At 39.3% G+C, this 26,206-nt stretch overlaps 1 protein-coding gene across 5 annotated transcripts in view; it reads left to right on the top strand.

Annotated features, from left to right (window-relative positions):
- THSD7B (thrombospondin type 1 domain containing 7B) overlaps nucleotides 1-26,206 on the top strand; it is a 490,174-nt gene that overhangs the window by 377,987 nt on the left and 85,981 nt on the right. For all 5 annotated transcript variants that reach the window (XR_010369499.1, XR_010369500.1, XM_064435254.1 and 2 more), the window contains 2 exons: nucleotides 16,715-16,909; nucleotides 21,010-21,273. Coding sequence is in view for 3 of the 5 variants with exons in the window: in XM_064435254.1 (XP_064291324.1) it covers nucleotides 16,715-16,909; nucleotides 21,010-21,273 (459 nt within the window). In the remaining 2 variants the exon portion in view is untranslated. The remainder of the gene's footprint in view (nucleotides 1-16,714; nucleotides 16,910-21,009; nucleotides 21,274-26,206) is intronic.

The following is a 26,206-nucleotide window of genomic DNA, read 5'->3' on the forward strand; positions in this document are numbered from 1 at the left end:
TTCAAACAGGCGCACTAAAGTGACAGAGCAGTAACTGGAAGTGACAGGGATGCTTATGAAGTGCTTGCACTTGTGAGAATACAGCAGGTGTCTGTGAACTGGTCGATATTACATTTTCTTTGGGTGTCCAGTGATGCTCCTTTCTGCTGGCACAGTTTCTAAATATGTTCAGAAATATTAAAAATCCTGAGTGGTGTGTTTAGCACTTTCTAAACCAGGTCTGATGATTGCAGTAGTAATATTTCCAAACATTTTTCCTGTTGGAAACAACTCTTCTCCACTTCCCTTATCGTCATCAGTTTGGTTCTGAAGAGACTCAGGAGAAGATTCCGTTTTCTTTATTTATAATAAATCAAGTGAAACTTCATCCAAAAAATTGGAATTCCCCTGGAATAAAATTACTACAGAAGAAAAAGCCATCTCTATACCTTGATGGCAATAGATAGTAATGAAAAATATGTCACCTTCTAACAAAGATTTTTCTAAAGTCAATTTTTTTGCTGGCAGCTTCTGGTTTTACCAGGTGCTTGCATCATTTATTAAAGGATTGCTGATATTGGCTTTGTGAAATAAGGAAAGTTTTGAATAATATATTCTGGTATTTGATAGAATTCTCCTGAAGCAGAGTATTTTGTAGTGTTGAAGCCTTGTAGCAAATGTTACTTTTTACTGCTTTTCTGATCAATTCAGGTCAGTATTATTGTTTCTTTTTGACAGTTCACTGAAGTTTTAGCTCTGCAATCATATATTTGTTTTCTTTGATGTGCCCCAAGGTGATTGAAGTTATCTCGTTCCTACTGTCTTTTACATATCAACTTTCTGTATCTTAGTTTTTTCCCTGGTCTTTGTGTCGGCAGAGGAATTGCCTGAACTCGAGGTATGCAGTATGAGGGGATCTTACCAAGATATTAAAATGTGATAGGCTTGTCCAATGCCATCTACTTCAGCCTGTGTTTAATTCAGGGTGAAGGAGATCAGCACATCCTCGGGGGATGCGGGACGTGCCGGGCAGCGCTCCAGCTGCAGCTGGGACACGCGGCCTTCCCCAGCCACTGCCCTCGCTGACCATGGGCCTTTGAGCCACTTATTTATTCCTTGTGCTCCTGGAGGGCAGCTTCATAATAGGCACTTAACAGCATTTGAGAAAAATCAAGCATAAATAGGCCTGCAGAAGTGAGCAGCTATGGCAGACATGAACTCTTGAGGGTGTTTTGGGGATTATCTCTTCTGTTGCGTTTTAACCCCAGAACACAGGATGTGGTCACAGACATTCCCTGTTCAGGGCTCAGTGGAGAATTTGTGGGATTGATACCTCAGGTTTTAGCTTTTACATTTTTCAGATTCTGTACTGCTTTAATGTGTAGTTCTGAGTTTGATATTAGGGGATGGTGAGCTCTCTTCGCAGAGTAGGGAGACAAAACAATTCCTTCTCTAGCTGGGGACCAAGGACAAATTATCCAAATCTCAGCCCCAAAAGCATAAACAACAGGGACTGAAGAGAGAAAAACAATCAGGATGGGACTTCATAGGCTAAAGCTGATTGGCAATTAACTCCAATATGCAAATGGAGCAGAGCTTATAAAAGTGAGAGGCCCTGTGACCAGTCGTGCATTTTGTGACCATTTTGGAGTCACCTGGGGGAGTGTAGCCCTGGCTGGGCTCTTGTGCTGCCCAAGGTGAATCCATTGAATCCTTCTAATAAATCCATACTTTATTCTTCAGCTCCGTCTAGCCTCTGTTCTAGGTCAGCCTACACAAGGCATCAGAACTGTCCTGTTGGTGACGAGCTGCTTTGACCAGCAGGAGCTTTTTCAGAACCTTTTGCAATGTTTGCTTAGTGGAGTGCACGAAAAGCAGTGCAGAACTCAGTCCTGTGAGATTGAATGGGTTTTGTGCAAGCCACGTTGCTGATGTAGTTGCATGCGAGCAAACCTCCAAACACACAGGGACAGATTTGTGCTTCATAGATAAATACATACCTTCAGTGCCTGGTTTCATGGAGTACAAATTTTCCTGTAATCTAAGCACATCTGCTCATAATAATTAACTTGTGTGGTGTGTGAAAAGAAGAGCTACCTCAGCTCTATGGCATGGTTAGATGGATTGCTTCCTCTCTGTTCATCACAATGATTAATTGTAGTGTTTATAGGAAGATGGCTGCTTTTTTATTAATTTTTAGGTTTAGATTATATATCTGACCCCTTTTTAAAGCTTATTTAAATGTTAATACTCTGCAAATCCGATATAAAAGCATAAACTTTATAATTTTAAATACTTTGATGAGAAACAGGGCAAAATGTGTCCGCTCAAATTGTCTTATCTGAAGCCTTTCAAAGGTGCCTTTCCTTGTTAGATTAATTTCACAGGTAACTGTAAATACTGGAGGCAACCATGAAAGAAATGTAGAAGGATTATGGAGTGTCATTTGACCCTAATTGCTGGTGTTTCCAAGGGGCAGACTTAATAATAATGAAACATATTAGCAATTTGCAGTTGGTTCTGTGGTTTTGCAGTATTACATTTTTACTATGAATGAAATAATCACCTAATGTGTTTCCAGAAGTTAAATACACTTAGTTCTTGGGCTGTATTTGAATAAAATTTGATTATATGCTTTGTGGAATGTAAATGTTCAGGCTTGCAGTGGAATAAGTGATGGGTACACGAGTACAGCTGTCAAATAGGTTGATGAGGGGAGCCCAATGATGCTGTTGTATTTTCTCCCAGTGCACTCATCGTCATCTTCCATTACTTGCAAATGAGTTAATGTGTTCTGTAGATGGAATTCAGCCACAGGTTTTTATTGCTGTTCAGTTTGCACAGTCAGAATGGCAGAAGCAAAAGAAATGATGTGTGGAGAGAATTGAGCAGAAGTTTGAAACTTGGGTAAAGTTGCAGGAGGAGTGAACAGAATTTAGCTTACTATTTAAAAATCTTTCTAGGTTGCTCAAATCATATTGATTAAATGATAAACAAAGCAGTTTCTTGAAATCTCAGTTAACTGGCATAAACACCCTGATTGAATTATGCTGCAAACTGAACACTATAAGGGAAAATGTCTTTACCAGTTACAGTTATATCTATTTTTTTTTTAGGATTTCTTATTAAAAATTTCATCTCAGGGTTTGCTCAGAAGATAAACTAGATTCAACAAAGAAGCTAATGCAAAAATAAGCTATTGCATGGCATCAATGAACAGATACAATAAGCAAATAAGCAATTTGCAGATAGAGAGTCAACATCCCATGAAATGTTTATAAAGGTAATATTTAAGATCTCATAAAATCAAATTGTATTCAGATACAATAACAAAATCCAGTAATAAAACAGTGGTGAATAGTCAGAGATTATCATAAAGCAAAAGGCTGTATTCCATTTCAGAGGTTTTCTTTAGTGACAAGCATTCTATGTGTTTTTATGTCAACTCCACCCAATCCTTGCATACCCAGTTACTCCTGGTTAGAGTGTGCACATCCGAATCAAACTCCTGAAGGCATGTGCTTTTTGGTGCAATATAATTTAATTACTAAGGAAGTCATTTAGGATTCACGGTGCTGAGCATTTTTAGGATTTTTATCCTCAGGGAAACAAACTACTCTAAAATAAGGCCATTGTTCTTTTTGTTTCACTGTGTCCATCAAACTAGTACAGAGAGAAAGTTGATGTATTTAATTTCTTCCTTTTTTTGGTATAGCTGTCCCTGTTGGATGATTATTTGTTCCAATGTTTTTGTGCAAATCAAAAATAATCTGATGTTCACCTCTGACATGTTGAGGTCAGTTCCTCAGAGTTTGCTAGAGCCAGGATTCATTAGAGCAGACACTTTTGGAATAGTTGGTTTATCCTTGATAGCCCTTTCCCTGTAAGGAAATCCAATCCCAGGAGTGCAGCTGTCCTGGCCTGGGAAGGGTGCTGAGAGCCTGGGCCAGGTTTTGGGGGGTGGGTGGCACAGTGGAGGATGTCAGGTTTTTTTCCAGGACATTTGCAGGAGAATCCTGTGTTACCTTTAATGCCTAATGCTAATACTGATTTTGCATGTTTGTGCTGCAGCCTTCTGCTAATCCACAGGAACCTGACCTAATTTTCACCTTTACTTGTTGTTGTTGTAGTTCCAAGGGCAGTGAATAGCTTTTGGCTGAGCTCAGCTGATCTGTCATACTCCAGATTATCCCCATTGTGGTTGTGCCCATTCCCTCACAGAAGAGCTTTTACTTTGGCTTTTCTCTTTTTTTTCTCTGAGCTGCACCTTTCTTCAGTTTTCTTTTCCCTGCCAGCCCAGCTTTCCAGCATGTCTTACTTAGTTTTAATGCAAATATGTTTATATGAATGTGTTTGTCTACCTGCCCATCCCAGCTGCTTCCTGCTCATGGCTTACACTCTGTGCTGAGTAGAATTTACTCTCTCTCTACAAATTTTGCCAGTCATTCTCTATAAACTGTTTCAAAAGATGGAAAAGATGTAAAATTCATAGATAAAATACTTTTCATCGTCATTTACATGCCCTTCCAGAAGTGCTGTACCCCCTTTTGTTACTATTCCAGTCATGTGAATTCACCTGTTAAATATTGGCTGCAACAGGGTTTCACCCCAAAATACATGTTAGTGTGATAATTGTGTAAAAATTTTCAGATTTTCAGTCTGTTTTTAGGTAAATATATTCATACTGTGACGCCTTAGTTATCTGAGATGAACTGTGATGTGAAGATGATGGAGGAGCCATCACAATTTGGGAGAGGGATTTAGGTGTCTCACCTGGCACTGCCTCTGTATTTCACAGTGTGGGTACATTGGGCAGCCTGTGGGACACAATAATTGGGTCCCACTTTTTTATTTACTCATGTAAGTTGCTCTGAGAAGAGTTGTTTAACACTGGTAGCGGGTGACTATCTGCTGTTTATTCAGTGTTTTTGTAGGTGCAGGAGATTTTTGGTTGATAAAGAATAATTTGATTTTGGGAGGAGATTCTATAGAATGTGTTTGTTTGAGGTTGTTGCTGAAGACTCACACTGTAGCTGTAATGGAAAGTGTATTAAACTGCATTTTAAACATATACAATAGAAAGGTAGATAAGCATTTGAAACATTAGAGAGTTAAACATTTCCTCAGTTCTTCACAATCTTTGCTCATGCTTTTGCTATGAGAGAATTACCAATCTTACATCTTTTAGCTTAAATGTAACCCATGTCCTTGCTTCCAGTGAAAAGTTATGTTTTTAGAATAATTTTGTGTAACAATGTGAAACAAGCTGTTATTATATGAGACAAGGTAGGATACAAGAATCTGTTCAAAGCACCATATGAATCTCATGTTTTTTTGTGTTTTTACTATATTGGAAAACATGGAAGTTTAATCAAGACTTCTCATTTATTGATAGACACATCAGTGTTGGTAGCTCATCCTTTTTTCCTTTTATTAGAAAAAATTTCATTTACTAAGTTGAGCAGAGAAAGATTACAAGTACACAGTTCTCATCACTCCCAGGAGATAATGGGGGTTGGGGTGGGGTTTTTTTAAACTTTGCTGTATTTTTACAGTTGTGTGAAAGGAAAGTGGGTTAATAGTTAAAATAGCTATTTGATGCATTCCTTTATGATTTTCATCTTGATGTAATCAGTAACTCTACCAACAGTACTTTTGATACCTTTTCTTACTTTTAGACAAAGTTCAAATTTGTATGTGTTAATCATACACCTTCAATATAGTATTTAATTTAATTTAGGATTATTCTGTTACTTTGGAACCTTACATGGAAGGCTGTGAGGATATCTTTGGTTCTCACACCTAATGCTTTATGAGACAAAGAAGTAATTCAAGCTCTGTAGTCACCATGCTACGTAATGACTGAGTCATAATTTTTGAATTGACAGTCAACATATATTAAATCAGATCATCTATTTGAAACAGTTGTATTTCATAAACTGTAGCTGACAGTTTATTATCTTATCTGGGAGAACTCCTTTCTTCCTTCATCTTGCCTCAAAACTAATACCCATACAATTGAACTTTTGGTAGAAGTCAAGGTCACAGCTTTGGAATAAAGTTATATATGGAAATTGCCTGTCTTCATGTTGAAAAGGTGAGTAAATCAAAAGTACTGATATGGTAATCTTGCAGTGTGTTCTCTTGCATTTTATTGAAACAAAATAAGTTTTCTTGACTTTCAAAAACTGGTCTTGGTGAAACTTTCTTTAGAAAGCATCTTAATAAACCTGTTTTAAAGTGCCCTTAAAAATAAATTTTTAAAAAATCAAGAATGGCAGTAGATGATAAGATATGTATCTATATATCCTGATGCCAGATCCCACAACTTTTCTGGAAGGACAGGAGTCAGGAGCTCGAGGGTGTGATCCTCTCTGGGTGGAAGACGTGTTGAGCAAGGAGCTGCTGGGTGCTCCCAGCCTGTCGGGCTCCAGTTCCATTCAGATTCTTTATTCTTTTTCTGTGTTTCATACTTTACACTGCTGGTTTTCTCACTGAAATTTTGAACTGTGGGCAAAATTATTTTCAAAAACTGGCTGTTGTTCAATTCCTTCTTACCCCATTTTTTTTTTTCAGTACACAGCAGTGAGATCTGCTGAGGTAAGGTGAAGACTCAGTAAAATAAAAATCAAAGTTGCCTTCAAGGATCCTCCTCTTCCTTATTTGTTGATTCAGATTTTCCAGCTTAATCAATTTCTCTCTTATTCCTTGTTGGCACCAACCTTATAGGCCTGAATGAAGGCAGAGGGTTTCATTTCTTCTAGTATGTTGTTGCTAAATTGTTCATTAATCTGCAGTAAAGAACTCATATATTATACACACAATGTCCATACTTCCCCATTAGTGCTGCTTTGATCTGTTGAAAAGTAGTGTTACATTCAAGGGGCTTTTGTGGGGGGGTGGTGGGGAGAAAAAAAATCTTAAATGGCAAGATTTTTTTTTTTCTGAAATGAATTATGCATTATTCTGAATAGGTGAAGACCGTGGATGAAATATTGGCATTTAATAATGTAATGCCAGAACCTCCTGGCATAAAGTTCAGTAGCTAGACCAATATTTAAACTGTTGAGCAACGTTATTGCTCTACTAAACCTCATCACTTCGCATTTCTCTCTGCAAGACCTACTATTGCCTCAGGCTGTAAATGGAAGATGAGATTTTATTATAAGTCTCCTGGATTAGGTACACAGGAACCACACTGGTTGACACTGGCTTTGATATATGTGAGCAAAAGTTTATATAGTCATTTTTGCTGCGTTTCCATTCTAAAAGTTAATTAACTGATAAGATATAACCCTGGAGCGTGGGCCTTGTGACAGGACAAGACAAAGGTTTAGAGAGAAATTGAGACAAAGGTCTGATGCAGTGAATGATGGAGGAAAGGCAAAATGCCAGTGCAGTAGCTCAGAGAATGTCTCACTTCTGTGTAGCTGTACGATCTGAATTTATTTGCCTGTGCCATGTCAAACTTGCTCATAGAAACAAATTACTATGAATTCCTGCTATGCTGTATTTATACTTTCATTATAGCAACAGCAAGAGTTGTTCTCCCAAGTACAGCACATTTGTATGGAAAGTTCCCTTTCCTCTGGGCTTCTGATGAATTAAAAAGCTGCTATTTACTGTTTCTTTGAAATACACAGTTAAAATTCCAAATATCAGTTCTCACTTCTGAAAAGGAAGTGTGATGTGAATCTTGATGGATTTTCAAAGTATTCAGCTGGTTTTGCATTGAATTTTATTTCCTAAATAACTAATTCTAAAATGGAAGAAATAATTACCTCTTTGGGAAATTTTGGAAGTCCCTCTGGTTATGTTCCCTTATTTTTAAGGGTTGTGGTAGTGCTGGTAGGGCATGATTGGAGATAGAATTTGTTCCCCCTTCAGGGAAGGAAGGGTCAGTGTTCCTCTGGGCTTTGTGTCACTGAGGCAGCCTCAGGTCTGGGTCTGCTCCTCAGTGATGCCCTCGCTGGCTGGGTCCAGAGAGGAGCACAGCCCCTGCTGCTGCAGTGTGTGGACAGGGCTGTGAGGAGAATTTCTGCTCTTACAGGAGGTGGAAGCTGAGGATAAATCCTTGTGGCCCAGCCACTCTCAAATGAGCATGTGAGGTAAATGTGGGTCTGCTGTTGTTGCAGTGGCGCAGTGTGAATAGCCACCTCCACTTCTACAAAATTTTATTCCAATTTAATTTCCAAAGATGACCTTCCCTTGCTTTAAGTGCTCCTCAATTTGAACCTCTGATCTTGTAATGACAGTTGGCAGAAACCTTCTGCATCAAGAAAGATTCACACAGAGAGCAATTTTACGGGAAAAACTGCTTTGAGCTCCAACAAAGATGAACAAAACTTCATAGGTGAAAAGAGGGTATAAGCTGAGAGTCTAACTGGTGATTTATTATAGCCAAGATTAAAATGATTTGTACTGGAAAGACTGTAATAAAAGAAAATGCAGCATAGTGCATAGTGCAGTGTCCCAGGCTGTGGTTGCCTGGAATGAAGATTACTAATCCTAATCATTTTCCAGCAGAGTGGAAACTGTTTCTGGGTCTGATGCAATTTATGTTCTATAGTATTTTCTTCTGTTTTTTTTTTTTTTTTTTTTTTTTTTTTTTTGCATTTAATTGCTTTTTTCAGTTAAGTAAGCCATCAATTATATTATCTGTACCAATGGTAAAGGAATCATGATAGAGAACTTTCTGTGTCCAAATGTTACATCTGCTATACATGAATAATCCTATTGTGATCAGTGTTTGGATTGTGTAATTTCTTCAGAAACAAATGCTTGCAAACAAATGCTTTATTCATAGAAGAATCATTAAAAAGAAAATATAATAGGATCTGTTGTTTTCCTGAAATAATTGCGAGTTTTCCCATTGTTTCAGCAGTAATGCAATCTGCTTTATAACCCCCTCAATTATAACAACTTAGTGAAAATTTAAGATGAGTAGCAGCAGCCAAATAAGAAAAGTTTATATTTTTTCTGCCCATAAGAAAGGAAGAGATCATTGCATGAAAATCACAACGTCCTGTAAGATATCGCCCTTTGTATCTTCTCTGATCTTCTGCCTTGTTTTTAAGAGACTAGAAGGAAAAAAACACACAATCCCTTTAGATCTGTTAGCTTCAAAAGAGAAGTAAAAAGGAATGTACTGGCAGTGAGAATGGTCTGAACAGCAAACCTGAGGGAAGATGGGTGTAATTATTTTTATTATTTTTAAGAGGCAAAGCTATTGGATCTGCTTCATTCACACACGAAAAAGTTCATTTAGCATTAGCCAGGGCAAAATACCACTCTAATACTTATGGAAATCAGGGTCTTATGTATGCCCAGTTTAGAAATACAGCCTTCTTGGACTGTTTGTCTCCCCTGGGTGATTTGGGTGTCTTTTTTGGTTTTGTTTTGTCTTTTTTTTTTTCTGGGTGTTTTTTTTTTTTGTTTTTTTTTTTTTTTTTTTTTTTTTTTTTTTGTTTTGTTTTTTTTTTTGTTTTTTTTTTTTTTCCCTGCTGAAGAATGGATTCCCTAACATAGGGTTTCCAAAAAAAACCACGTTTCCCCTGCACAGTGGGAATGTTTGGGAGACAATAGGAAAAGCCATTCTGGATGGATAATTTATATTTTATGTATATATGTATGGAACTCCCACACATCAGAGTATGACTTTGCTCTTCCTGGGATTCCAATCTGCGTACTTAGTTTTCCCACTGGGTAAATCTCCTGAAAACCCTCAAACATCTCATTTTTCAAGGCTGTGGGAGGGAAATTTTTCACATTCTCTTTCTGCCTCTGTTACCTTTAATCTAAATCCAGTGTCTTTACTGTGCTTACACTGTGCTGACCCTTGAATCTCAAGTCCAGTATCTTTATTTTTCTCTCATGAGGTGGACAGTATTGTATGATGGCTGAAAGATACTTAATTTAGATAACATGAATTATTTGAGTATGCATTTTTATTAGTTTCAGTCAAAGTAATTTCAGTTGCATTATCAGTTTTAGACTGGAGATGAGTAACCAGACTTCAGACCTCAAAGCATTTAGTATTCTTATCTATTTTTTACGGTAGAAAAGTGATAGTTAGAGTGGAAAGTTTTATGCAGGACCATATGGACAAAATCCACTGGTATTTCAGAAAAATTTGAGAGCACTTTCCATGGGGGGAATGTAGATTAGGCTGAGTTGAAAAGCTCTTGGAGGGCCTCTGTGTGTCCCAGTAGCTTTAGCTGCTGGTCCTGAGCAAGGGGGCAAGAGCAGTGTGAGTTTAGAATGCCAAAATGAGAAGAGCTGGGGAATGGGGAGCCGAGGAGGAAAGGTGGGCTCAAGTCTTGAGATGTTACCTTGGACCATCATATTTTAACTCTAGTGTTGGGGCAGTTGTGAGTATGTGGGTGTGTTAGTGTTGTTCTGGATTTAGTACCTGTGTTTCAGTGCAAAGGAAGTCAGTGCTTGCTTAATCAGCTAAGTAATTTTCCAACTTGAGTTAGTAGAAATACTGTAATGTTGTGTTTGTTTTCCATTTTCTCTCTCTCTCTCTTGTGTTATTTGGCATGTTTGATTCTCTGTATTTACTGTCATCTCAATGCATATATTTATAGCAGGATGGCTTAGTCTTATTTTCAAGTTGTGCAATAAATAATTCATTTTAAATATAACTTGATGATAGCGCTACAAAGAAATTGAACTCGAGTAATTTTGGTAATTGTGGGCCGCAGAAGGAGGAAAAAAATTAACATGTTTTTGTATTTTATGTTCTCTGAAAGGAACATAATTTCTATCATTAATCATCTAATGCACTTCCATTGATTTTCTTTTTAATAGAAAATGAAAGTAAAAGCAATTCAAAACCTATAATAATGTTTGGGGGAAAAGGGAAAAATTGTGAAAGATTCTTTAGACTGATTGCATAATGTAGAAGCACTCAGATTGCAGCTATTCTCTGGACAAAGTAAATTTGAAACATTAAAAACTCATATTATTTTGCCTTCCTGGCCAGGCAGAGTCTGAACCACTTAGAATATGAAAACACTTGTATAAAAATAGTGCTGAACATTAATATATCAATGCTGTGTTCTGCATTCAGTGTGTGGGTGGGAGGAGGAATGGGCTTTACAGCAATATATGTCCTTCTCTCCTGCTCCTCCTCAAGCAGTGGGCAGTTGTGGCTCACAGATGAGGAAAAATAAAACCTCAAGTCACACAGCTTTGCAAAATTGACATGTGCAGCTCAGCTCTTACAGCAGTTCAGATCCTGTATTGCAAACCAAATAATTGATCACCTCATCCATGAGTATCAAATTAAAATGGCACTCTGAGGAGTTATTTTAGATGGGATAGAGGTGGGTCCAGCTGAAGGCATTACGTGGTGCTGGCCCTCAGCTGCAGCTGGGGCTGCTTCTGAGGCTTCTGTGCCTACATTAACCCCATGCACATCTTACTGTGGAAAGGCTGCAGAGAGAAACCAGCTACAGCATGGACCTTTAGCTTGAGAGGGATGTTCACAGTTTTGCATGCTGTTTTTCCCTCCCTTCTACTTCTATCCTAAAATGCTCCCCTTTCCCATTACAATCTCTTTTCCATGCTAATGCTGTGCACCTGACTTTTCTGCCCATTTCTTCCCTGACCCCTTTTCATGGAAATAATTTCAGTTGCTTTCCTTTATCTTTCAGTTGGTATTTACCATCTTTATTGCATCCCAAGCTGATCTCGGGCTCCCCTTGTTTGTTTACAGAGCCTGCTGGTTGGGATCTGTGTTTATTCAGTGCTCTGTTTGCGTGGTGGCATTTGTCAGCCCTTTAGCACTTCTGTCAATATCATTAATAATTACAAAATGGGGAACTGGTGACCTCAGAGACAGTTTTCCTGCTGAACAACTAGTTGTTCCAGCTCTTCCTCAGTTATTTGTATGAGATTTGTGTCTGTGATGTCCTTGCTGGCATCATTTGGTTTTTTCCTCAGACTTACTTTTAATGGTTATCTTATGGTGTGTATCTGTAAGTCCAAACTTTGGACACACTTCATGGTAGGCCATCCAAGGGGGCTGCCACAGGGATGGAGTTAAGTGTATATTTATGTCCTTATAGAATCAGGACTTTAAACTTCAACCTGAGTCTCAGCAGAGCCTTATGTTATGTCTTCTGTTCTGTCTGCTTTTGGCCTGCTGTAATTAAAGGTTGCATTAATACCAGTAATAGTGTAAATGTTCCACCTGGGGTTCTGAAGAAACTTGTAAGTAAGAAGGAGCATCAATATAGAAAATAAATGAGGTCATCATGAGTTATGGAACTATACTTACAGTGAGCAAGAGTAGACCCTTACAGTATTTTATTCTTTAATTTTCTAATATATTATCTCTTAACTTCTTTTTCACTTATCCATAGTGATATGTGTAAGCAATGATGTGTTATTACATTGAGGGATACCAAGAATAATTATGCAACAGAAGTGAGGCTTTTTCTGAACAGGAGGGTAAACAGCTATATTAAAATAATTGCTTTGACTTTACATGCTCACTTTGATTTTTCAACAATTCCTAGAATTTGAAGATAGGAAAGATTATGACCTTATTTTGCCTGCACCTCTTGGTATTAAAGCTCTTGTCTAGCCTCATAGCTCATCCTATTGTTCCTGTACTAATTCCAGTAATTTCATTTGCACTACTGCATAGCTTTAGTTTTAGTGTTTGGCCTGAGTGTACCTTCCTGGAATTATCAGTCATGGTTTTCAGATGTTCTAATGACATTTAATTCCGGAGTTTTGAAAACACTAATTTACCTTTCTGAAATTGAAAGTGCCATGGTACAATATAATTTTACTGGTTCATAGTTGGTACTCTCAGTCTTTAACTTTTGCCCTTTGGAATCTGTTGGAATGCATTTTTAAACGAGAATTGATTGTAACTTTGGTAAATGAATATGATTACAGAGGCTGTCTGTAATTGGATTTTTACTTAAGAGGAATTAAATTTATGTTATGTTTCCTTATTGGAGGCAGTGCTGTGCCTGTACTATTTCATTCTCAGTACAATTCCTTTTGTTAGGATCATCTCCAATGCTCTTAAGTCAGGCATGAGCACCTGCGTCCCCTCAGTTTGATGCTGACACCCTGCTCTGGTGATGATGTAACATCATCCAAGGATGCCTTCAGTTCCTCTGCAGTCTGACAGTGTACAAACATTTGATTTCACCATCTAAAAGTTTATAGGAGAAGTGTCTGTTATTTACTTTCAATTTAGGAGAAATGTAGTTACAGAATGTAGCTCCCATATGCTTGTGTGTGCCATATGCTGAGATGCTGGCACACAGACACTCCTGTGGGTGGGAATGCAAAGCCAGAAGACAGAGACTGTCACACTGAATATCCCCTTAGCAGCCCTTGCTCAGTCTCCTGGCAGAGCCCTGTAGCAGCAGAAAGGGAAATTTGCTCCCCAAGCTCTACATTTAACACTTGACTTAAGCCTTGAAGCAAAGCAGTTGCATCTGCAGCTATTTTCATTGCTCATATTAATTGCTGTGTTGTGTTGGCACCTTCACAGGTGCATCCACACTGCCTGCTAAATAATTCCAGCCCTTCCCTGAAAAAAAGTTATTTTCTTTAAGCCTCTTAAACCTGGCTACCCATCAGTTTAATTCATGACCTCATATTTATCATTATGAGAGAAAGAGTTTTTTTTTTTTTTTGTGACTGCAGTTCTTTTTATATCAGTGGAGTTGCGTTAAAATGCCATGCCATAGTTTGTCCCCAAGTGTTTAATTCCAGTTTGATGGGGTTTACTGGTGATACTAAAAAAGACTAGTGGGAGTTCAAGAGGAAATCCTGCATTTCCTCTCTTTGTGGGGATCAATATTATAATTTGAAAGCCTTTATCTGGAAGTGTCCAATTATTAGTTGTTTTAGTCATAGATTTGTGTCCATTTTAAATGCTGCAGAAATGGTAGAAATCACACATTATGCCTGAGAGGGATTTGTTACTCTGATTTTTTTCTCAGTGCACAGGACTGCAAATGGACTGCATTTGCTCTCTGGGGGTATCCCACTTGAAAAAACAAAAGAAATGTTGACATAACAGAAATAGCTTTGCAGTATGAGTTTATTTAAAACCATTGTGACAGAACTGAGGATTAAGGGGAAATATTTTTTATGCAGCATAAACCACATATGAGCCAAACCAATCAGTAGTTTGAAACCACTGAGGATAAATAATTTTACTTTCCTGAAGGTTCACTGAAAACAAATTTCTCTCATTCTCTTTCCAGAAGTGCTTGTATATGAAAATATTTTTCTTCTAGAAGTTAAAGCTAAGTAAACTAGGAAGTTTGCAGGAAGCAGAAATGAGGGGATTGGTTCCTGATGGAACCACTGGAGTTGGGTCCATCACCTCTGCTGCTTTCTGCCTGCCCCTTCCCAGTCTGTTAAAATGCCCTAATGGGCTTGTGCTTGATCATTTTGTTTTAGCAATTCATGCAGCTCACCTCAAGCCAGGTTTTAAGCATGTAGCAAGAGTCACAGGAGATCCTCCTCCTCCCCTCCCTTAGGTGTTATGTTTCTTATCAGAGTACATATTAAATATTGTTTTTAGCCCCTTCTTGTCTCCATGCTTATACATATCTAATCCACTATATTATTTGTTACTTTAACTTTCCTCTCTCATGTTTCTGTTGTCAATAATTTCTTTAAGCTCCATAATCTCTGTCAAATATTTGCCCTGATTTCATATGTTCTTCATATATCCATCTATTTTAGCACCCAAATAGGCTCAGTGAATTTGGTGAATTATTTGAATGCTTCAGATTGTGGCCATTTGTGCAGAAGATGGGGTAGTTAGACAATAACTGATCACAGCAGTGGGGTGTCTGGTTTGACATCGATACCTAGAACTTCCATCACTTGTCCTGACATCATTAATAGTGTCAGGAATGAGCTGTGCTGTTCTGCCAGCTCCCAGGGAGCATTGCAGTGGGGTGGTTTGCTCTGGAGCCACAATTCCTGCTGGCAGTGGAGGACAATGTTCCCGTCCCTGCCTGCCGCTGTTGTGATGCTGAGGAGATGCTCTGCATCCCCTTGGCCACACGTGATGTGGTCACAGCTGTGTGGCCACACCCGGGGTGTCCTTGGTGAAGGTAATGAGGCTACACAGACCTTGGGCACCAGAGTCTCTGACTTGTTTAACCTCCCTGAAGAGGCCAATTACTCTGTGTCCCCGCAGAGCGGTGACCTCTGTCCCGTAATGAGGAGGGGAGGGCTCCCAGGCTCACGGCTGGAGTTGGGAGCCAGGAAGGGTCACAGGATTCGAAGTGAAAGGCAAAGATCAGCAATTTAGAGGTGGTTATTAATATGCTGATTTGCTGTCACTTGAGTCTAAAGAGACGTTTAACAATTGCTTGCCTTTTGCATGCTCTTCAAAATGCTGAATTTTTTCATACATTCTAATTACATTTTAATAAGATGCTTTTTTATTTCCAGGTGATTGCCAACCCATTCCTTTCTCCCATACAGTGCTGTAGTTAAAACCCAAAAAATCGTGTGTATTCATTGCAGAGTTACACCCCAGTAAATCCTTTAACTGTAAGAAAACAGAGTTCTTTTTACCTTTCTTTTCATGCACTCTTACTCACATTAAATGCTGGCAACAAGGAAAATATATGCAGCTTCAGAAACCTGAATTATTTAGCAATTGTCATAAAATAATATCACAGGTTGTTAAGGTTAAATAATAAAATCTGTATTAAATAACTTCATCCTTAGTAGGTTTATGATACAATGTGCGGACTTGCCTAGAATCAGAGAGCCCAACATGACTAAAATCTCATGGCCAAATTCCGTTCATTACTCTGTCCCTGACTTTATTACCTTAATCAAGTCATGACCTGCCTTTGCTTTGTTTAACCTACACTGGATGATATGAATAGCCTATAATCTTGGAGGTTTTATGAGAATTAATTATTATTAATGAAATGAAAGACTCAGTGATGTGCAGGTTATTTTTATTTATTATAATTACTATTAATTCACTGAATTGAGCACGTTTTATCCTAGGCTTTCTGTGACTCAGTTAATACATTAAATACTTTTATTCTCTGTCATGGCTATACAGTACCAATATCCACCTTGAAAAATTAATTATTAGTTCTGAAAAAGGACAACAGACGAAGTGGGAGAGCATAAGAGTTATCACAATATTTAGGGAGCTCAATGTGGAGGGGCCAGACCTGGTACTTACACCTTGCTGAAAGAAGCATTTAGCTGTAGCATCTGCTCAGTCATTCCCTTCATCTGAAATATGGAAAAAATTATGGTTTTGGAAAAAGAAGCTTTCTTTAATAGATTTTATACCACTTTAAAGCAGTTTCAATTCCATGAGTAGCAAGCGCATCACAGCTTATGAATCCTGGCCTGGACCAAATATGTTTTCTGGCACATGGCCACGGTGTTACCTGTTTTCTTGCTTGGTTGTACAATGTATCATTGGTTAAAGTGTCCCCACAACCTTTGAAATGACTGCCTCCTTGAGAATATTGGGTTTATATCATCATTTAGATAACACACTGGTCAAATAAGAACATGTCTTTATGGTTTTGTAAAGCTTCACTGAGTAACACATGAACAATGCCCTGAAACCAAATCAGCTTTATCCTGTTAATCCAGGAGAGAGAATCTCACACAGAGCACCAGGACTGACTGCCCAGAGTGTAATACAATATCTGTATATATGAGAACATAAGGATGTCTGTGCCCTTGCTTGCAGCTGTGACGTGCCTGTCGGAGCAGGGGGGCTCTGCCGCCGTCGGGGACTGCGTGCGGTGGGCAGGAGCGATGCCAGCCCTCGTCCAGGAGTGCTTCATTCCCTGCAAGGATGACTGCACTTTCACCCCCTGGTCTAAATTCACAGCCTGCTCCTCTGACTGTGACACAGCCAGGAGCAGGAGGAGGTCGCTCACAGGTATAATCTTTTACAATATTTGTCTGATTGGGAATAATGCCTCTGGAGCGTTGGAGGGGTGGGAAGATCCAGACAGAATGTCCTAAATTAGTTTTTCATCTGGCACTGCCAGCCTTATACACATTCCAGTACAAGAGCAGTGCAGAAAAACTTTCTGGTGGAAAGGTTTTAGATGTAAACCAAATGAAACAGTGACCAGGCTTTGTGCATCTTTATCTGACCTATTGATCTGGGAAGCTGCAGAAAATACATATAGAGGAGTACAAATCAGTGTGATTTTCTGGAGGAAGTTTAAAACAGGGAGTTTTGTGCTCAGCAGTACGCTCCAGTTCAACAGGGCAAATCAACACCGTGAATAAAGAAAACCCAGTACCATTAGAGCAGCTTTGTTTGATCTTTTACATGTGTTCATTAAACTCACCAGTTCAAACCATTTGATGGATCAGTCTTCCATTCTTGCTGTCGAGGTTTGTTATTATGTTATTTGAATGCTGACCAAACTGAAAAGCTTTAAAACTCCTTAACATGAATAGTTTGGAACTGCATGTTTTGCTGGGAGTCTTCCCCCACGTGCATAGTTAAGTAAAAAAGAATTGTACTGTGCTTACACGGTTTACAAGAAATCTGTTGTTATTATTCTTCTCAACAGTCAGATCTTTTCATGTTTCTGTGTTGTGTTTGAGAGCTAATATATACCTGGCTTGAGTTTGCTCCTTTAATAGGGGTGAAACTTCAAAGACTTTGACTGTGGAGTAGAGTGCTAAAATTGCTGTAAGAATATCTGCTGAGATAAAAGCTGGGACCTGAAGGGCAGCAAAATGTGGTGGCCACCACTGCTCCTTGCTCCTAGACTCACTTGTCCTTGGCTGCAAGGCTGTCTTACTCCATTTGTTACTGCTGGAATGTTCTGTGTGTTTTACTAACTAACAATTACAGCATGCATTTATACTGGTTTCAAGCTGCCATTCATCAGTGTGGCTCATTAAAAGACAAAGATTTCTTTTTCACATAAAACCCCAGTATTATACAATGCCCTGTAGTTTCTGGCAAAGAGCATATTCTAAAGTGTTCTCTATACCAGTGCCTGTATGTTTATAGTAGGAGAAATGCTTGATCCCCAGCAAAATAATAGGTGCCTGATCTTACAAAAAATATGTAAAACATAGTGAATAATTACTTACAGGTAGTTCTAAATCTGATTTTTCTTTATGAGCATTGTGCAAGTTACAAAAGAGTACAGCCCTGCCTATCCTCTTTCTTACTCTGTTCTACATCAGATGGAGATCTGTTCAAGTAAGTGGACCCAAAATAATTTGTAATGCCCGGGTTCTGTTGGTTTGTCTCCTTACCTGCCCTGAATTTGTGACCAACCACCACCAGTCTCTCCCCATCCAACCTTGCTGGGTTCTGTTTTTCCTGCCAGGATGGAGCTCGTGGTCTCAGCCCGTGGCCAGTGAAGGTCTCCTGAAAAGAAAGTGGTGAACATGCAGTGAGTGTCCCAGGTGGGGACATGGCAATGCCCCAGAGAGCAGCAAGGGACACCCGAATCAGACACTGGCTTTGGTTTGGCCCCCTCCCAAAAGGGGAGCTCAGTGAGACAGGCTCCAGCTTGTATTTGCATAAATACTTCTTGAAAATAGAGGTAGACAAAAGTCTTGAAAACAATCTTGTCTGCAGGAACTCAGTCCAAAGTTTAAGAAAAATGCTATTTTCAAAAGTATTTCGTGATGTTAAGAGACCTTTATCCGTTTTCATTTCACCTTTCTGTAAGTGTGCCTGAATTGTACCTCTTGTTCATCAACTGCGTGTGTCTGTGCTCAAGTGAATGCTTTGGCTTCATTATAAGAGTTCGTTGATATTGTCATTTAGTGGAAATCTTCTAATTGTTTGCTAAGTATTTGCTTGCCCTCCACTCAATTTTTAATAGTATAATTCATTTTACTTTGTAATTCATCATTGACTCTACATACAAAATTTTTCATTACTTAAGTGAAAGGCTTATTACAGAACACATCAAAATTCAAAGTCATTATAATGAAAACACAGTTTTTAGGTGAGTCTTCAGTTAATTAATACAGTCAGTTAATTCTTTGCATTATGGATACAAAGCACTTTCTGTATTTTTAATGTTTCCTATAATTTTTATGTACAGTATGTACTACCTGATGATATTTAATATATATAATGTTTTTTAGTATTCAGAAATGTAATTAAAAAAGAAGATTCTATTTAATTGATGGGTTTATGTCCTCAGAAAATTGTGAAGATGGTATTTTTAGCAGCAATCTTTAAAAGAGTCTGTAAAGATGATAAAAATATCACTACCACTAATTCTAAAAATATTTCTGTGTGAAAAGTATGGGATCAATGTCACTTTTCCCCTTAAAATAGGGCTTTCCTAGCAGTTTCATTTAGGGGAAGATTCCAACAAAACAGATGGCAGGGCAAGTTGGAAAAAAACCCAGTCACATAAGTATGAGATTATTAACATCCTTACCTCAGTGTGTTGTGCTTTGTGTCATGATGGCAAAACATGGGCAAATCCCAAATTCCCATGTTTACTAACACAATGCAGAGCACACAACTGAACATACAGAGTTTGTGGCTCCTCAGGGCTTCTCAAGCAGAAAAGGCTGGAAATGCCATTAGAGAGCTCCCCATCCTAGTTCAAGACTTCCTTTGAAGTATGGGGATTGTACCTGCATTTCCTCATAAATATATACATTAAAATGGAAACATAGATTTATCTACCAAACTATAAACATGCTGATTGATTTTTTTTTTTTTTTTTGCATCCCCTTGTGCTGGCAAATTCTGCATTCCCCAGAACTCTGACAATACCATTTTGAAAGAGCTGGGGCTTGCAGGATGATGATATTAAGGGTCTAGAGTCAGGGCCCTTTCCTTGGCAGGTACATATTTTTGTGGAAGCAGGCATTGATGAGACCCAGCTTGTCTGTGGTGAAATGGCTCTTGGCTCCAGGCTGGAATGGGGGTTGTTGAGTTATATAACTTATCTTTTGGTTTTTGTATCTTATTTGTGTGCAATGAAGACAGAATATTTCTTCTGGGATCAAAGCTTTAAAAACCTTCTGCAAAAGTGTTTTTAGTGCATCCAAGATTCTCAAGGAATATTTTGTAGATGGCATATAGATACAGTTTGTTGCTGAAGATGAATTCTCCCTTCTGTGCAGATGCCAAATGCAAAGACATTCCTGAGCTCAGCCAGCATCAAGATTGTTCCACGGCACGCTGGCTGACCTGTGCCAAGAAAAGCATTGATTTTTATCTTTAGAGGCTGTGTACAGATATTTGTTCCCTTGAGCAGTTGTAGGGATGCAGAGAGCTTGAACTCTCTTTTTTGCATTATTTCTTCTTGTACTGGGGACCCCTTCTCATGCCTTGAAGTCCTGCAGGAGGAGGGCACAGAGAGTGCAATTGCAGAGAGCTGCACTATGGGTTTATTTGGATGCTGCTGCTGCTTCCTAAAACTATTGAAAGAGCTTTCTTTTAAAACCTGTTGAAGGAACAGAGCAAAGGAAAACATAAAAGCAAACACAACCATTGAAATGCTTTCCAGCACTAATAATTTACTGAGGATTATCTTTTTCTGTTTTCTTCAAAGCATGGTTTGTGTGCACAGCTCATCTTTAACTAATTTGTAAAGAAATCTCAAAGAAGTTGTAGCTAATTTAGGGTCTTCCGGAAGTCGTCCTGGCAACCATTGATTGTGAACAAATAAAGACAAAACAATCAATTTATTTCCATCAGATAATTAGGGAAAAATGATATTATATGAAATTACAAAGCAGTTTCTGGGCAGACCATTTCTAGAGTAAGACTTTGTATTTTACTCCTTGATCTACCCATCAGAACAGTATTTCCAAGTTCTCTGGTTGCCCCTGGAGATAAGTACGTTGTCCTTGCATGCCAAAGCACTGGCAGCAGCTAATAGATGCTTCAGAAACATCCCTGAATATTAACATTCAGATTGTCTTGGTTCTAATGTGTTGAATTCATGCAAGTATAAATAATATGACGTGTTGTTATCAAGAGCAGCAGATGCTGAGCTAATGCGCCGATTTCTGTGGTTGGAGCAGGGCGAAGCAGAAAGCGAGACAAATGCCAGAACACGGAAGTTTATCCTCAAGTTGAGACGGAGCCGTGCCCCTGCGAGGAGTTCACCTCCCAGCCCCATGGAAATTGGTCTGACTGCATTATCAGAGGGGGTCCACCCGAGTTTCAGCTGGGAATGCCAGGCCAGGGAGTGGCCAAGGAGTGTGGCCAGGGCGTGCGGCTGCGAGCCATCGCCTGCTACGACCGGAGCGGCAGACTGGTGGAGCCATCTCGCTGCAGCAGCTCGGGTAAGGAGATGTAGGACAGCCCCAACACGTGTGCATAGCACTCCGTGGCTCACTGTGGAGCTTACCCGAGGTGTGTGCGTGCTGGAATAGCTCTCACAAGTTTGCACTGGGTGTTGAACACAGTTTTCCGAATATCTTCTTATTGCTCTTTAATACTGAGGTTTTCCTCAGTGCAAGGGTCTGCTGGCATTTCTGCTATGGAAATGAAGCACAAGAAGGCTAAAGTTGGCTACAGTGCCAGAATACCAGAGATATTTCTATTATTTCCATGAAAATTCCATAAAGGTATAAGCTTCAGTGGGGGTGTATTTATTTCAATCAGCATTTTGTGTGAAGATACCTCCTACTTCTGCTTTTACTTGTTTAGAAATTTTTATTCCCTTTCACTAAGTTTGGAGGTTTGCATGGTTGTTTTCAATGAAGGAATTTGCAGTTTTCTAGAGATAATTGTATTTAATTACAAAATGCCTGTGATGTCACCTGCTGTCTCTCATGCCAGGCACACTTGGCTTCAGCACCCAGTGGTCTTCTGCCACAATTATGTGCCTGTGTTAGGCTCAAATTCACAGAGCGTATTTTCAAAAATTCATAGAGTATATTTTCATGTCCCTGCTTCCTGTGACACATTTCTTGTACAATCAAGTAGCCTGTATCAGAAAGAGGGCAGAATTAAAATCAGGGAGAGCAGGATGTGTCATTCCATTTGGGTGTTTTTTCCCAATTTCTATGATACGCAGTTCATTGAATGGTTTAAGTTGGAAGTGACCTTAGATATCATCTCTTTTCAGCTCCCTTGCACTATCGCAGGTTGCTCCAAGCCCTGTCCAACCTGCCTTGAACACTTCCAGGGATGGGGCAACCATCTCTGAGCAACCTGTGCTAAGAGTTTCACCACAGTTAAGAAGTTCTTCCTGGTACCAAATCTAACCCTGATATCTGATATCCATTTGAAGCCATTTTCCCTTGTCCTATCACAGAAATAAGTCTTTATTTTAGGAGCAAACTCTCAAGCTGGGCTGCCCCCAAGCCGCTGCTCCTCTCTGACTTACAGCCAAAAGTCTTGGGTCAGCACGGAGCAGGATGCAGCAGTTTGGAAGACTGCTGATGAGTATGATGGGAGGGGGAGCAATGATGTCTCAGGAGGAGATTAAGTTATAGAGTGGCACCACGAGTGCTCCTGAGGGTATAAGGGAGCAGAGAAATCAGCTCTCTGGAGGGTCTTCATGATGGGGATCAGCAGTCTGAGCTGTGTGTAATAAAAGGAAAAAAAAAACCTCCACCTTAATGAAGTGATTCAGTCCTGGAGTGAATTCCTCTTGCAGCTGTTGATGGCTGTTCCAGCTGGCTGCACAGGTTCATAAAGCAGCTTTCCATGGTTTGTGTTTCAACAATGTGCTTTTGTACCAATTGATTATGCCTCTGTGGCCCATGAAGGAGGAGTAGTATACCTTTCCCCCACATTACCTTTTCTTCTGCAAAAAGAGAACTGCTGGGTTTTGGAAGGTGGGTTTGCCTGTGGCATGACTTGCTCTTTTGAGAAACTCAGGGTTTTTTATCACTGTTAAAAAGGGGAGGTTGTCTATGCGTGGGGCTTTTCTAAATAACCTTGAAGCCTGTTTTCTGTCAGTGATATTTATGTGGCATTTTTAATGGTCTAGCTTCTCTTAGGGAGGTAGTAGGGAGTGGTAGCTCCAGGGGAATATTGTTCACTTTCTTGTCTTCACGTTTTTATGTGAGCAAAAATGATTGTGGCACTGCCCTGGCACAGAGCCCACGTCAGAGGCAGAGAGGTGGTCAGTGACTTTGGATATAGACTGACTAAAAATGGGCAGAAGCTCCACAGGCTCCACTTCCATCACCTGGGACCTGCCTTCCAAGGTTACACAAAGACAAGTCTGATATTTATGGTCTTTAGAGCTGGGAACTTTCAAAATGCACTTCTGAACACCTTATTGAATTAGTGATAGAAACAAATCATTATCCAATTAATAATTAGCAGAATGCTTTTCAACCATAATGGAGAAGAGCAATTTACAGAAGCATGAAGAATTGCTACGCCCTGAGAAATTACTCATTATAGTGGTTTTTTTTAAGCAGCTCAGTTTGTCTTGCTCACCATTAGTATCAGGTGACCTTTTAACATTTGCTGGCTGGCCATGATTATGGCTAATTAATCCATTGTCTTATATATTGAATGCCAATCACTGTGGTATCTGGGCACTGTTCTTGATTCATGAGGTGGGGATAAGCAGGTTCCTCTTTTCCTCCTTTCAGGTCTTCTGACTTCTCTTTGTTTCCTGCTCTTTTCCTTCTGCAGGACAGTGCTTTTCCTTTCTTTCCCTTGAACCAGGACAGAAGTGAGAAATTGTAAGACTTGGACCTCAGATCTTTGATGGGTCCTTTTGAAGAACTGCAAAATGTTGAAAGAGAGATGAAGGGATGTAAATTGTGCCTCAAGAGTAGGAGCAAATTTGTCCCAGGTTTGATAATGTCCTGAGTGCATGGTGTAGGACAATAAAAATGGTATAGAAGAGAATAGCTCAGTTTGTACCTTTTTGGAGAGCAAACTCTAGGCTTGTACCTTCTTGCTGCAGTGATTTTCATTTTCCTTGACTGAAACCTTGTGAACTTAGACTTGAGTAAGGTTTATTTCACTTGGCCAATGTGACCTATTATGTGAGAGTATCAAAGTTGTCAAGTGAATGTACAGTTCACTTGAGCCTGGTGTAGAAATAAACTGCTCAGAAGGGTTCTGGTTCTGAGGCCCTGCTCTGATGCTGACTTTTCAGAGTGATTCTGCATTTGCAGCTTGGAGGGCGAGGGGGAAACCTAAACAAAAACCCAATTCAGTTTGTTCATCTGTGTTTCCTACAAGTTTAGACTTTAACTGTCCTAAGCCTATTATCTGCAAAAATATTAACCCTTTAAGCATACCTTCCCAACTGGAAATAGACATTTTCTCCTCATTGGTGTAGTTAGTGCAAGCAGAGTATCCCAGGGTCCAGAAGGAGTCAAGACAAAAGCATTCCAGTTGTTCCTTTATGGGGAATGCTCTTTCTACCTGCTTGGGGCCTACAGTTTGTTCTGTACCAGGACCTGAAGCCTGGGCTGGAGGGAGAGACCTCTGCCCTGACCCACCTGAGCTGAGCAAGCCTGGTGTCAGCACTTTGGGTCAGCTGTAGTGGGCACGCTGATCACCAGTGGCTGATTTACCCATCCTTACTGCTATTTAATTGTGTGTTAGCTAGTGGTTATTATAAATGACAAGCTTAAAAATACAAATCACAGGCTTTTCTGAATTTTATTCCTTTCTATACCAAATATTTTCTGCAGGAAAAAAGTGCACCTTTTTTTTTTTTTGTCATGGCTGGCTTTTGTGATAAACTGCTTTATTTTGGTGGTGTCACCTTTTTCCTTGATCACCCATTCAATAAGCTTGAGAAATGAGTGATCTGCACTTTGCAGTTGAGCTAGTGATTTGTCCCAGTTTTGGTTCACCCTTGTTTTTCTTCCTTTAATTTGGGAATGCACCTATGAAATCATGGATAAAGGTAACTACCTATAAATACATTACAAAATTATAATTGGTAGTTTGCCTCAATTTTCCTTCCCATCAGAAGATTTCTTATATTGAGTTGAGCTTGCTGCTAGGCCAGAGTGTCTTCATTTTCTAACTGTGTCTGGAGCATTGTCTTTGGCCATGAAATTGTCCTTTTAATTGCAGTTCATCCGCTTCTCAATCTGTCATCTGAGCTGCTCATACTATTTTTGAATTTCCATCTCCTTTGTTTTGAACGATTTCCCGTCGTCCCTTTGCTTCTCTTTCTTGTGTGCGATGCCAACAGGGTTTTTTTAATCTTAGAGGAACACAGGGTGCCTCATCTGTTCCAAATCAAAGCTGGAGATTTCTGTGCACTTGCATGGAGGTTCTGCTTTTGATCCGACGGGCAATTTATGGAAAGCAGGAGTTTATGAAGAGTGCTTATCCTATTCAAATTCTGCTGTGCTCACAACAACAGGAATCTGGAAGAAAAAGACACCACAGACAAAAAGATCCTGGTTTTAAATCACAGAGTGCTTAGCTGTGACCTGCGCTCACCTTAAAAAGCTTTAATTATCTCTGAATTTATGAAGGGCACAGCAGGGATGCTCAAACACCTTCTTACTCTCAACAGCAGTGTCTCCTTCTATGAGCTGCAGATGCTGGTGGACAAACCCATCCTAAAATTAAAAGGCTGGGATTGACTCCCCCCATTTTAGTAGAAAATTAGCTGTTTTCAGGTAGTTTTTAACCCCTAGATTTTAATAAGCATTCTCCAAATTTGTATAGCTCAAAAAGCCATGGGCAGAACCTAATGGATTAAAGGAGTATGAGTCAAGTCTGTCATGATCTGAAAGTAAAATTGTTGCTCCTACAAGGTTTTGGGGGAAAAAATAAAAAAAGGTTGAAAATGCAACATTAAATAGATGCTTTTGTATTTTTGGAAATGTGTTAATTTCAGTAATTATTGTGGTATACATTTTTGCACATCTAGTAAATTTTATTTTGAAGAGTGAAATTGTAGAAATCCCTGATTTTGAAAACCTTCAGAAATACGAACTTTTCTGAACAGACGTTTCCATGTGTTTTTGAAAATATTCCAAAGTTTAATTTCATTCTTAGTCTGAGTGACATTTTATATTGAAATTTCAGTTTTTGGTACAACCTGTTGGTTTCAGAACCCAGCTAGGCACTCTGTAATCACTTCCCAGAGATAACAGAGACAAAATCCTGTTTTATCAACACTGAAGCACAAATCCAAAACACAGCCCCCCCATACCAGAAACTGCGAAGAAAATTAACTCTACCCCAGCCAAAACCAGCACAGTCTCTCTCTGTGACCTTTTTATTACATGACTGGATTTTATGAATGGCTGTATTGCTACTGGAAAG

The sequence above is a fragment of the Passer domesticus genome, chromosome 10 (assembly GCF_036417665.1).
Source record: "Passer domesticus isolate bPasDom1 chromosome 10, bPasDom1.hap1, whole genome shotgun sequence".
In the NCBI taxonomy this organism is placed as follows: Eukaryota; Metazoa; Chordata; class Aves; order Passeriformes; family Passeridae; genus Passer; species Passer domesticus.